Below are 13,473 nucleotides of genomic sequence, written 5' to 3' on the forward strand. Positions count from 1 at the left end.
AAAACCAAGATGGACAAGAACAGTTCAAAGCCATCAGGTGCTCAGTTTAGAAAAAAGAGAAAAGAAGAGGAGGAGAAACGAGCAAAAGATGCAGGTAAGCAGATGTGTGATTGGATGATTGACAAGAATATTCCAGAGTAGAAAAGAGTGTGTGTAAAAGGCTGTAACTACTGCAGGGTTTACAGTGTGTTAGATGGAGGAGTTGGACATTATTGTTGGGAAGAACACAAAGTTCCACGCTGCCCCCGGGAATGTCTAAAATCTCGTCTTCTGAATGTGTCATTCAGTGGTGCATCATGGGTAATCTCAGTCTCTCACTGCGCGTGCTCCTGTGACTAGCCAACATGTCATGGAGTGGATGGGAGGTATCATCCATGATTGTCCTTATCTTGGACAACATCTGCCTCTCAGACACCACCCTAACAGAGTCCAGCTCCATCCCCACAACATTACTGGCCTTGTGGATCAGTTAATTTAGTCTGTGACCCTCAACCTGCTGCCCCAGCATGCAACAGCATAGAGGATCGCACTGACCACAACAGAGATACAACAAGACATTAATTAGTAGTGATAGTGAAAACTTCTGTTTACATTTGTTAGTCACTTGATGATTTATGATGGCTGTTTGTTGCATACACAAACAGAAGCAGACCCCGAGGGTGGAGGATCCATCAGTGCTGCTGGAACAAACCTCCATCCTCCTCTGCTGTGACTCACAGCTGCTCCGTGTGTTGGTGGGTTTTATGCAGAGTCTGAATTCAGATTCATCACAGAGAGCAGCACAGCAGGGGGTGATGCACTAATTCTTCCTCTGGGGCATCCGAGGAGGAGGAGGAGCGCTGCAGCTGCAGACAAAAACACACACGAGTCTATCTGACTCTGATTTAATGAAGATGTACGGCTCCTGTGCCTGTCTGAGAAGAGCCCTCTGCACCTGAAGGGCTGGTGGTGTTGGAGTAATAAAGGCTGTGAAACGTGCAGTGATGTGGTGGTTCTTCTCACCTCTGCTGCTTTAGAGCTGATTCAGAAACATGAGTGTCACTTTATCTCTCATTTCCAGACTCCTGATACCAGAGCTGTTCGAGGCAGGAATGAAGAAAAAACTAACTGCAGGGTCAAATTTCAACGTGTTATTATATCATATAACCCCAACATAAAAGATAAATCTACAAGAGTCTAAAGTCACTCTTTCATGTTTTAACTTTAATAAGGAATAAAATGTAGCATTAATTCAAATATACGTATAACTCTGCCACTCAAATTAAAATCTGAATACTTAAAAAAGTTTTAAAATACTACTTAAGCCTATCTATGTAAAAATGTAAAAAATAAATAAATAAAAAACAAAACAAACATAAAATAAAAGTAAACACCGCAATGTTCAGCTTCCGCATAGCACTGTTGCTCTTGAACGCACCACCGCAGGGAACTCTGGGAAGGAGAAAAGATGGCGGGATGTTCAAAAGCTCGGCGGAGCGTCCGAATTTACAGCCTAAGAAAGTGAAGCGCAAAGAGCCATCCGGCGACACGAACCGTGGCTGCCCCGGCTCTCACCCGGAGCTCGGGCGCTGACCATGAGTGGAAGCCGGCTTAAACTCGGCCCTTTGGCCGCTGTGATGGGCACCCCGCTGGAGGAGCAACAGGCGGCTAAACCGAGAGCAAACCGCCTGAGCAGGAGCTCCAGACAGAGGCTGGGATCTGAGCAGGACTCCCCGAGGAGCCACCGGGCAGGTGAGCAGCACCTTTCTGTGCCTTTAGTGTCGGTTTACCTCCTCGAAGCCGTTTTCTGTGACCGAACAACCGCTCTCTTGTTTGGACAGCGCGACACGCCAAACTACATGCAAATATCTGCAGATTTAAGGTTTTCTGAAACATTTCACTAAAAATCGTTTTCTGATTCGTGACAAAACGTGTGTACAGCCCGGAGAGCTCACACTCTGCAGTTCGGCTAAGAACAAGTTCTTCAGCCTGCAGCTGTGTGGCTAAAAACCAAACTAATATAGTTGTTAGTGAACCAACCTCTGCCTAAACATTTGCGTTATTGTATCTAAAAACACATTAAAAGCTTTGTCTGCAGGCACACACAGTGAAACTCCACCGTCACACTAACAGAGAGCTAACGGTCCCCTCACAGTGTCAGTATCCATCACTGCCCCTTGGACCAGATTAACAGACGCTACTTTAAACTTCAAATGTGAGACGTTTACAAAGCTGACAGAAATGATTTTCATCCCTTGGTCCAGAGTTTAAGACCCCCACCAGAATCCCCAGGTTCAGACATACAGGAAGTGTCTGCGGCGAGTCTCCGCAAAACGAGTCCGACTTTCAGCAGGACATCATCTGGGACGCCACCTCCCCTTTGCCAAACAGACGCGGTAACACGGAGTCAAATTTGCTGCTCTTGTCTGTGTTTAATGCACTTTGTTCCACGCTGGAGGCGTGTGCGCACCTGCCTGTGATTCTCTCGTTGTCTGCAGGTAAAAGAGGAAAAACGCGCCCAGCCGGAGCCGTGAGCATCTCGGAGATCGTCAACAGGATTGCTCCAAAGGTCAGAAACCCCCAAAACAAACACACCAGCCACGGGTCGCAGCAAAAAGCATCTTGCTGTTAAAGCTAACGATCGACTGTACTGACTTTGCAGCACGGCAGACCTGAGGACACGGACCCGACGTTACAGCAGTGGATCGGAGACAGCGCCGCCATCCCCTGCACGCCAGACGTTCAGCTGCCCAAACCCAAGAAGAAGTCCCCAAGGTGGGTTCAGCTCAGGAGACTGGCGGGAACGAGCCTCAGACGGCACGCTCCACACCGCCGATGTAGACTCGGTGTGCCAAAAGAGGAATTACATCTGTTTTTATTCTTTACTGAAAGTAGAAAATCAAAGAGAGACACGAAACAAAATGAAAGAGAAACTTAATGAGAAAAAATAAAAACAAGTTAATTTAAGGTTTGTAATAATACAAAAAAGACAGCACAGCCCCTCTGCAGGCTTCCTTAAGTTGGCCAATCAAAAGAAGGGTTTGGGAAGGGCCTTAAAGAGACAGGAGCTAAAAGAGCCGGTTTCAGACAAAGGAGGATTATTTTGAACGGTGGTTCATGCAAAGCTTCTCCAGATTGGGATAAAAACACAAAGCAGGAAGTGTTAAAATGATTTGGCTGCAGGTAAGAAGGTGTGACTGTGAACTGGATCATAACACAGAACCAATCAGGAAACGGCGCTTTGCTCACGGCCCGAGACCAGTGCACACGGCCGCTACAGACGGAGCCATGTTCACATCAGATTAGATTATTGATCTTTAAACTCACAAATACTACGACAGGCTTAGTGTTATTTACAGAGGTCCTCGATAACAGCGGAGGTTCAGCTGCACAGGTGTGAGGAGCTCTGACGTTGGTCTGACAGGAACACGTCCATCGTCAGCAGGTCTCGGTCCATCACAGCACATTTACTGCATGTGAGTCTGGTTCCGACTCTCGGTGAGCTTACGTGTCGTTCTGTTGCAGACCGAACGCCGTCGACGACCTGCTGAAGCTCGCCAAGCAGTTTGACTTCAACATGTTTCGTCAGGATGAGGAGGCGGAGGACATGCACCAGCAGAGCCTGGAGCTCCTGTCCGAGGACATCCTGGATTTCGAGAACGGCGTTGAGATTGAAGTTTCTCCCTCACTTCCTGGAAGCCGTCTGCCTGCTGCGAGCGTTGTGGCGGGGACGGGCGTGCAGCTTCTTCCAGATCAACACATGGACGACGATCTGGATTTCCTCTTCGATGGGCCGACTCAGTACGTGAGCGGGAACCTGAGCCAGGCCTCCTCAGCTCAGTCACAGGTCAAACCTCCCAGAGAGGCTTCTGGGAAACCGTCCGTCTCGTCACGCAGCCCCACTTTAGCCGTTTCCAGGCCGCACGGCAACGGCACGTCAGCCCGCAACGACTTCCAGGATGACTGGGGAGACGACGACCTGCTAAATGACTCTTTGGTGTTAGAGATGACGCAAAATCCTCTGAAGTTTGCTTCTCCGAAGCTCTGCTCGACCCAGAAACCTGCCGGCCAGGCGAGATATCAGACGGAAGCTGATACCGCCGTCGGGCTCGGCCAATCTGCCGCACCCAAAGTGGAAAAGGAAAACGTCAGGCCGAGAGCGACGTTCCTCCTGGAGCCTAATCCTGCTTTCTCTGTAGACAGGATCCAGAACGCACGCCGGCAGGTGGGCTACAGCTCGAATCCCGCCGGTAGAGACGCTGTGCAGAGCGGGTCTTCATCTCGGCATGCCCGGCAGACCTGTTGGTTCAACTCGGTGAAGCTGGATCTGCAGAAACCACCGTCTGACCAAAAAAGGACTTCTGCCGGGATCTGCCGGGCTGCAGCATCACAGACCACAACCGCTCCAAACTTCCCACAGAAAGCTGGAGTTTCCTTCCACAGCGCGCCGCCCGCCGACGGCGACTTCCTGGATGACGACCTGGACGCTTTCTTCCTGTCAGAGCCGGTCTGGGACGACCTGGCGGACGATGAGCTGCTGTGTGAAATGTGTGAGGACCTGGAGAGCCAGATCCAGGGCGTGGCTGAAAAACGGGCTCAGATTCCCAACCAGAGCGCAGCTCTGCGGCCGACTGGCAGAACCGGACGGGACGACAGGATCCTGCAGCCGGAAGCTCCTCCCCCCACAGGTACGGGCAAAGCAGCTGGCAGCTCATTGGCCAGTGGTTCTGCCTCCAGCGTCACCGTAAAGGTGAACGAGACTCTGAGGTTCACAGGAAAAAAAATGGTGTCAGGATCCACGGTCGAGTCGGCCTGTCTGCAGGAGAGCAGGCGGGTGCAGTGGACCGCCGCGCTGCAGAAAGCGCCGCAGCAACACGCCATCAAAGACCAATTCGCCTTCAAGAGGCCGACCGACCCGGTGTCCACGGCGACCGACGACGGTAAGAGCACTATCGGTCGTGGTGAAGTGAGCTGCGTGTTTGTACGCGTGAAGCGGTTCTGTGGTTTCGGTGCTGTTTGCGTGACTCTGACCGATTTCTCGCTTTCTGCAGTTCGGGGGAAATGTTCGCCCGCGGAGATCGCGCGGAAGAAGCAGCAGGCGATGGAGAGGAGACGGCAGCGACTGCAGGCCGCTCAGAACCTCCGAGATGTGACGTGACCGACCCGCGGGGATGAACGCCGGGTCGCCTGCCCGAGGATGAAAGCTGGCGGACACGTGGGCAGCAGCTGCTGCGCTCCGATTGGTCCGCCGAGGGTGACTGATGGTCTCTGTGTTGGTGTGTAGCTGACGTCACTGCCGTGTGTTTTTAATTGTTTCTGTATTTTTGGTTCACAGTAAAATATCTGATGAACTTTGGCGTCCGATGTAAAACTAAAGGTTTCAAAAGGATGTAGCTTATCTGCACGCCAGTGCGCGAGGCTCGCGCTGCATCACAGCGCTGCCGGGCTTCTCTCGCTCGCCGTGTTTTTACCTGCGCAGGAAAACATCGTGTGGACAATCGTTATCACAGACCCGGAGAGAACTGAAACCATCCGGCTCATTTCTACCTGCTGAACTCGAAGTCGGACTCACACCTGAGCAGGTGATGCTCAGGTGGAGGCCCGAGGCTCAGCTTCCTCCTCCACCTCTCTGAATGCTAACAGACGGATGAACAGCCAGCAGCAGATGTATGAAACAGCAGGAAGTGACACGCGAGGGGAAGTAATCCCCACAGACTGTCTGGGGTCGGGATAACGAGGCCGGGAAGCCGACCGGCTCACAGAGAGTCTTCAAACGCCGGGAGTTTAGTTCCCTCGACTTCAGCTTTTAACATTTGTTCACATTTTATTGAAACATTTTTCCTTCGCAGACGGACTGACGTGTACGCGCTGCAGGTTTGACCTGCAGATTAAACTGGGATCCATTTTTAATGTTCCTGTTTCTGTGTGAGCTCTGCTCTGTTCTTCATATCAAACGATATTCAGATCTAAATCTGTTCAAGTGCAAAATAATAAAAATAACAAAATAAATTGAAATGAGTAAAGCTGCTGTTCTTTTAAAGGTGGAACTCATCACTGTGATAAATGTTTCAGAATAATATCGATGAACTGAATCTGAAGCACTGATCGATTAATCGATGATAATTATGAAGTAATTAAACGCTTCATGGGTAGTTTGTAGAACTTTTATGGACCCTGGTGGATTTTTAATATGATTAAAAGTTATTAATGCATTCAGTGAAATTAAAAGCTTTTATTTTGGCGAGCGCTGCAGTCACCAGAATAAACTTCCTCCTGCTGAGCCCGGCCTCGCACTGACTGGCTCAGGCCGACCTGCTCCACGCAGGGGTTCAGCTCGTGTCTGATGAACAAGCGTGACGTGAAGCGGGACGAAGCTCCTCCGGGTTTCCTGTTTGTGAGCATTAAATTTCCTTTTCCGACAGCTGGGAGCGCAGCCCGCCTCCGCCTCTCCCAGCATCCACCTGTGTGGTTTCTGTGTTGTTGTGGGCTCTTTACAGTAAGGCGCACCGTCAGGTGACTGCTGTGAATCAAAGTGAACTGAAAGCCTGCTGATGGTAATTTCAGGGCCAGGTGATGTTTGGTGATGTTGGAGGTGGTGGTGAGCCCGCTGATGTCGTCCTACCTGCTGGTAGTACGGGTCGGCACCTGCACAGGTAGTCCAGCTCCTCCGTCACAGGAGGGTCTGCGAGGGTGGAGGAGAGGAACCCAGCAGCAGGGCCGGTCTCTGCAGGAGGAGGATAATCGAGTGCTCCCATGATGCTTTTGAGCCTCTGCAGACATCAGTAATAAGTTTTGCAAGAAGCGAGATAAGGATGGGGACGTTTGTCTCACAACAAGAAGCCGTCTCGTATTGTCCTGATTTCTTCTCCGTGAAGCACTCGATCGTACTGGTTTCACAGGGAGTACCAGTAGGATTACAGGTGATGTCATCCGCAGGTCAGCTGTCCCAGGCGGTCGGCTCGGGCTCGTCGGGTCTCTTCATTACCGGCGTGACAGCTGTCTGATGGAGCTGATACCGTCCAGCAGGTAAGCTGAGCCTCGTTATCAGCAGACAGGTGTGTAACTGTAGTCGTGCAAATCGCAGACTCACAGACCTGTAATGTGCCTCGCTGCAGTCACATGACCTTTGCTCTCACTACTCTCTGTAAGGGGAGCTGACCACAGGCTGTGCTGGACGCGTACAAAGTTTAATTATAAAGTCTTTCCATATGAAAGGCGTCAGCGCTCTCTGTTGACACTGCAGGTAGAATGGCTCGTCTGTGGTCGTCTTCGGCCTGCTCGTTGGACAGAGCTGGTTTTATCTGCTGATGGCTGGATCTGCACACAGGGATCAGTCTGATGATCTCTACCAGGAAGAGCTCTCCCTTAAAGACTTCGGGGCAGACGTAGTAACACTGGGTGCAAACTGCAGAGATATCTGGTCTGGGATACCCCACTCCCACCAGGAGGAGCTGGAAAAGCTGTCGTTTCTCACTTTGGTGTTTCCCAAAGTTTAGTGTGGATGCAGAGCTGCCACGTGACGCTCCGGACTCCTACACCGACATACCGCTGCAGCCGACACAGGCCTGCAGGTGAAATGAAGTTACCTGAGAATGACTCTGAACTCTGGATGACCCCCTCCTCCTCTCCATTAATTATTCCCATCGAGTCAGAGAGGATGGAGACAGGTGAGAGGAGCTGATAAAGAGCGGGGCAGGTTTCACTTTAAAGACGCTTCCTTGTGTCAAACAAGTACTGCGTCACTAAAACCGTCGAACAGCGGCGAAGTCTCCGAGATCGAGTGAATGCAGTCAGCTGATTCTGGGCTCTTTGTGAAACAGAACTGATTTAGATCTTTGAGCTCACTTTTATTTACAATGCTTTACAATAAAACGAGAGAAAACACCTGAGCTCACAGTGACACTGCAGACTGTCCTCATCCAGGAAAACAGACCATCTACAGGTTAGACTGGAAGATTCGGACTGGGATTAGATTGGATTGGGAAGTGGACCTTAAAGATGTTGACGGTGGCACAGCTTGATTAATGGCTTCAGACACCGTCACACACTCTGTCTGGAAACGATGGACTCCGGTCCAGATCGTTCTGAGCTGCGAGCAGACACATGCGTCTCAGGTTTTTAACCTTTTATCCTTCAAGCTCTGAGCTGGAGGGTCAAACAGGATGATAGTCTTACACTAGCTGTTCACAATAAAAATGAACTCCAGATTATAATCCCTGTGATTTATCAGCAGGCTATTGGCCGAACTATCAGTATCGACAGACGATGACGGCTTCATGGATCGTTGGAAAACCTCTGGTCTCATTAGGAGCAGCAGCTTCCATCACACTTTGGATGGAGCCGCTCTCATTTCTAGAAACCTGACCGAACCTTTTAAACCCCCCAAACGACGATGCAGAGGTGAGTGCAGATGTGCAGGTGTCCACGAGGGGACCAATCCTGACGCATCTTTATGGTGTACACAAATATTTTATACAAATCTCACAGTCGTTTATATTTTGTTACAGAGACACAGGGGTCTATGGGGACTGACTCACTGCTGCCTCTGCTGGACGTCAGAGGAACTGCTTGATTTTTCAGCTCAGATTGGTGGGCGTGGCTTTACTTTGGCTCCACCTACACAGTAGAAACCAGTCTAACAACAACACATATATGTACAACACATATGTTGTCACTTGCTTTCTGTCTTGTGAACAACAAATGCTGATTTTGGTGACCTTTGACACGCTGACATAAAGAAACTGATTCTGTTCGTCTGGACAATCGTGCAGACGAACAGAATCAGCTTCTTAAGCTTCCTCAGCTGGATGCTTGAGCACCATGGAGACGCTGGCTGTGTCCCAATGCAGCGACCGCACGCTTCGGAGTACGCGCAGTTCGTGTACTACGTACGGCGCGTAGTAGGAAGTACGAGAAGTGCGGAAGTGAGAGGCGTGTGAAATGGGACGGTCTGGCCTTCGTCGCGCTGCTCAGGTTGCCTAGCGACCATGATACTAACCGCGAGAAACGTTACATACAGCTTTGTGTGACAGAAATGAAGGAGAGAAAATGTTTTGTTGTTCATTCATTTTTGTCATGACATCACTTTGATCAGTTGAGTATCTGAGGCTGAGACCACAGGACTGTAAAACATGATTGTTGGGCTTCATTTCTGCACTGAACAGTTATTTCAAGGAGGATTTAGTGTTTGTGTTATTACGAGTGTAAACAAGAAGAGTTCCAGATGGTCCAGTGGACACATGTGTGACTGCTGTGATTAAAGCATCTTTCTTTCAGCTTAACGAGTGAACCGTCAGCTCGTTCAAACACACGTTAAAGTCCGTTTGGCTCGACACCACCGAACAGAGGCAGCAATATAACATAGCTCACATTAACAGTGCAGTGAATCCTGCTTGTGCCGTGATATTCAGGACTGCAAACCGAGCAGCATCACTGACTTTCAGCTTGTTGTGTTTGTGGATATATGACTGACTTTAATTATCCACAAAATCATCACATTCTCTGTAAGATTAAAGTCAACTATTGAACGGCGCATATTTTGAAGAAAAGGCTTTAAAACCAAGTTAGTACAAACATCGCTAATGTCACATAACTTTGCCGACATGTGGCCAACAGTGATGTTTTAATGTTCTTCGTTATTAAACATTCGCACATAAATAAGTGACATCATATTCAGTACTTACTTTTGACAGTTCACTCTTCGGCCGCTCCGCTTCAGCCAACCGCCGCTTTTTTCGGCAAAATTATCCACACCCACCGCCGTGCTATGAATTGTGGGAGATATGGGACCACCAAGTGTACACCGGACCACGCTTCAAATTTGGGGATTAAAATTTGAAATTGGCAAATATTTAAGGAAGGTTGGCAGCCTTAATGCAAAATCAAAAAGATTAGAGGAAGAAAATACAATCTCTCAAATTACACACTTATCTAATAAATAAATTGACACTTGTAGCTGAAGAGGATAAATTGAGCCTTGATAAATTACAAGATAAATTAGATCGTTTATACTCAGACAAAGCAAAAGGAGCCTTTATCAGATCCAGATCTAAATGGCTTGAAGAAGGTGAGCGTAATTCTCATTATTTCTTCAGCTTAGAAAAGAAACACTCAAGCATAAACAATATTAGCAAATTAATGCTAATATTAATGGGGTTATAACAGAGGATTACAGATTAAGCTCTAAACACTGTACTCATTTCTATAAGGAACTTTATAGCTCTACATTTTCTCAGGAAGCTGCAGATCATCTCTTAGAATCTCTGAATGTTAAATCAGCCAAGATGTGATCAACCCATCTAATTAGTCAAAGATGCAATTGGGCTATTAACAAATAATAAATCTCCAGGCACAGATGGTCCTACTGCAGAATTATATAAACTTTCTCTGAAGAGTTGTCTCCCTTTCTTCTTGAGGTTTTTGCAGAAAGTGTAGGAAACCAACAACTTCCCACTACGATGAATGAAGGTTTGACCACGTTGATTCCGACGCCTAATAAGGACCTATTAATGATTGATAATTGGAGACCAATTAGCTTATGAAATAATGATTATAAAGTATTTGCTCATTTTAGCTAACAGACTCTGTTATTGATGAAACACAGTCTTATGCCCAAAAGACATAACTAACAATATCAGATTGGTTTGAGATATTCTGGATTATTCTGTATATAAGTAGCAACGGATTCATATTATTTTTAGACTTCTACAAAGAGATTTATCTTCTACAAAGCCTTCGATACGGTGGAGCATGAATTTATATTTCAAGCTCTAGATAAATATGGTTTTGGCTCTTACTTCTCTACAGCGATTACAACATTAAACCATAACAGTAACAGCAGTATTAAATTAACAAACGGCACTTCACCCAGATTTAACAGACAGAGGGATAAGACGAGGCTGTCCCATTTCTCCGTACCCTTTTTGTTAATTGCCCAACTATTGTCTCACCATAAGAAGTCAAGCAATGTAAAAGGTATATCGCTACCTGGCAAAGATTTACTTATAACACAGTTAGTGGATGACACTACATTATTCCTAAAAGATGAATATCAAATCTCTATTGCTATTGAAACAATCTCCACATTTTCCAAAGCTTCTGGATTGTACTTGAATGTGAACCTAAATGTGAACTTATGGCGATAAAAGAATGTTCGAAACCTTCCAACAAAACAAGAAGTTCGTTATTTAGGTAAAGGCCACCTGGGTTGGCTGGAAGACTGTTTACTTAGCCTGGCAGGGCGAAGGACACTGTCTCAGCTGAACTCTGGACACACACACATACATATACACTGATATGCACACACTCATCCCGCCTCCCTTTCCAAACGCCTTCGACGCTTATTCCCTTCCGATGCTGACGGTGGATCAAGGAGACCAGCGCACGCAGGCCCGGATGTACTGTCTACATCGGCTGTCTCTCACCCTTTACCCCCCCCTGCTGCTTGTCATGTGTTTCTTTGGTGTATTAAGAGCTGTTTCATGTGCAGAGGTGTTTTTTTCCTGTTCTCAAACTGATCTCCCTGTTGGAGCTCAGTCTGGGGGGAGTTATTTTTTCTCCTTATCTTTCCTCATGTGGTGCATTTTCCATTCTTATCCCTCTCTGACCTGTCTTCCCCATGTGATGTTTGTGTAATGTATGTATGGTCGGAGGGTAAGATGGCGCCGCCATTGCGTGCAATAGGTCGGCAGCCTTATGAAATTTCCCTTTGTGGGACTAATAAAGGTATATCAAATCAAATCAAATAATAACCAAAGACCAGGAAAGAAGAATTGCTCAAAATTTTTATCCTATTCTAGAGAAACTCAAACACAGATTTACTCAGTGGCTCTTAAGCGATTTGTCGTTAAAAGGTAGAATATTAATAACTAAAGCAGAAGGCATCTCTCGTCTTACATACGCAGCATTGACATTGCACCTCGATAATAAACTCATAAAAGAGGTTAGAATGTTACTTTTCTACTTCATCTGGAAAAATAGGACACACTGCATTAAAAACAGTTCTTATGAACTCTGTCAATGGAGGACTTAATGTGTTACATTTGAACACTCTAAATAGCACATTCAAAATAAATTGGTTAAAAGATCTAATTACTAATCCTACTTCCATTTGGGATACTATACCTGTGTTCATGTTTCCTAAGTTAGGTGGCACTGATTTTTTCCTTACCTGTAATTTTGATATTGATAAAATCCCTTTAAAAATCTCTGCTTTTCATCGCCAAACGTTTTTAGCATGGACTCTTGTTTACAAGCATAACTTCAGTCCACACAGTTATTGGAATAACAACGATATCCTATTTAAAAGAAGATCTCTCTTCTTAGATAGTTGGTTTGGGAATAACATTGTTTTAGTCAACCAATTATTTGATTCGAATGGTACGCTTTGAAGAATTTTGTTTACATTTCAATTTAGCTATAAATCGTCATGATTATACAAAAGTATTTGGCTCAATACCATCAGGGGTTTGTATGCTGTTTAAGAATCAACCTAATATCCCTTCATACCAAAGGCCGTTGGCATCTCCCATACAAACCTTCGTTGGTAAGATTTGCTTTTCTAAGCAATCTAACAACAACAATAAATCTATCAGATCTTTATTTCAGAGTAGCATAACCACGCTACCATATGTCATTTTTTTCTGGAACCGGTTGTCTGATGGTATTATGTGGAACGAAGTTTGGAGACTCCCTAATCAGTTTTTAATTACCAACAAAATTAAAGATGTTTCTTATAAATTAATACACAGAATTTACCCATCTAAAGATGATCTTCAAAGCAAATTTAAATTAGACATTGATACAAACTGTAGCTTTTGTAAAACTGGCAAGGAATCTACTAGAATAGAATAGAATAGAATAGAATAGAATCAAATAATCCTTTAATTGTCCCACAAGGGGAAATTTGGTTGTAACAGCAGCCAGAAAGACACATATACAAACAAACAGGACACAGGACAGAAACATACACAATTTTTCTTACATATTTACATTAAGGACAATGGTTACTATAAACAGAGTACTGTACAGTTATTAAATTAAATAAAAATAACTACAGATAAGAGGCGAACCAGGTTGTAGTGCGAATCGGTTGATTAACTAACTTATTGCAGTTACAGCACAGATGTAAACATCTATGTTTGTTGGGAGCAGTTCTGATTGTACAGCCTGACAGCTGCAGGGAGGAAGGACCTGTGGAAACGCTCCTTCATGCATCGAGGATGCAGCAGTCTGTCACTGAAGCAGCTCTGCAGCAACATCTACATGCATGGGCTGGGAGACTCTGTCCATCAGAGATGTTATTTTGGCCAGAGTCCTTCTGTCTCCCACCACCTGCACTGGGTCCAGGGTGCATCCCAGAACAGAGCTGGCCTTCCTGATGAGTTTATCCAACCTCTTCCTCTCAGCTGCCGATAAACCGCTGCTCCAACATACCACACTGTAAAAAATGACAGATGCCACCACAGAGTCATAGAAGGTCTTTAAAAGCGCTCC

At 46.3% G+C, this 13,473-nt stretch overlaps 1 protein-coding gene across 1 annotated transcript; it reads left to right on the top strand.

The window, feature by feature from the left end:
* The first annotated feature begins 1,320 nt into the window (after positions 1–1,320).
* Positions 1,321–5,988, top strand: etaa1a (ETAA1 activator of ATR kinase a). Its single transcript, XM_084929810.1, has 6 exons — positions 1,321–1,731; positions 2,244–2,375; positions 2,478–2,548; positions 2,642–2,754; positions 3,505–4,919; positions 5,031–5,988. The coding sequence occupies exons 1-6, from the start codon at positions 1,575–1,577 to the stop codon at positions 5,135–5,137; spliced, it is 1,995 nt and encodes a 664-aa protein (XP_084785936.1). The 5' UTR covers positions 1,321–1,574; the 3' UTR covers positions 5,138–5,988.
* The last annotated feature ends 7,485 nt before the right edge of the window (positions 5,989–13,473 follow it).

This window comes from Perissodus microlepis, chromosome 6 (genome assembly GCF_051167445.1).
Source record: "Perissodus microlepis isolate ML-2025 ecotype Zambia chromosome 6, ASM5116744v1, whole genome shotgun sequence".
Classification (NCBI taxonomy): Eukaryota; Metazoa; Chordata; class Actinopteri; order Cichliformes; family Cichlidae; genus Perissodus; species Perissodus microlepis.

Bases quoted from the DNA above. Each gene is read 5' to 3' on its own strand.
- etaa1a (XM_084929810.1), top strand. From the start codon at position 1,575: ATGAGTGGAAGCCGGCTTAAACTCGGCCCTTTGGCCGCTGTGATGGGC. The intron at 1,732-2,243 runs GTGAGCAGCACC...CCCTTGGTCCAG, and splicing joins CCCGAGGAGCCACCGGGCAG to AGTTTAAGACCCCCACCAGA. The intron at 4,920-5,030 runs GTAAGAGCACTA...CGCTTTCTGCAG, and splicing joins GTCCACGGCGACCGACGACG to TTCGGGGGAAATGTTCGCCC.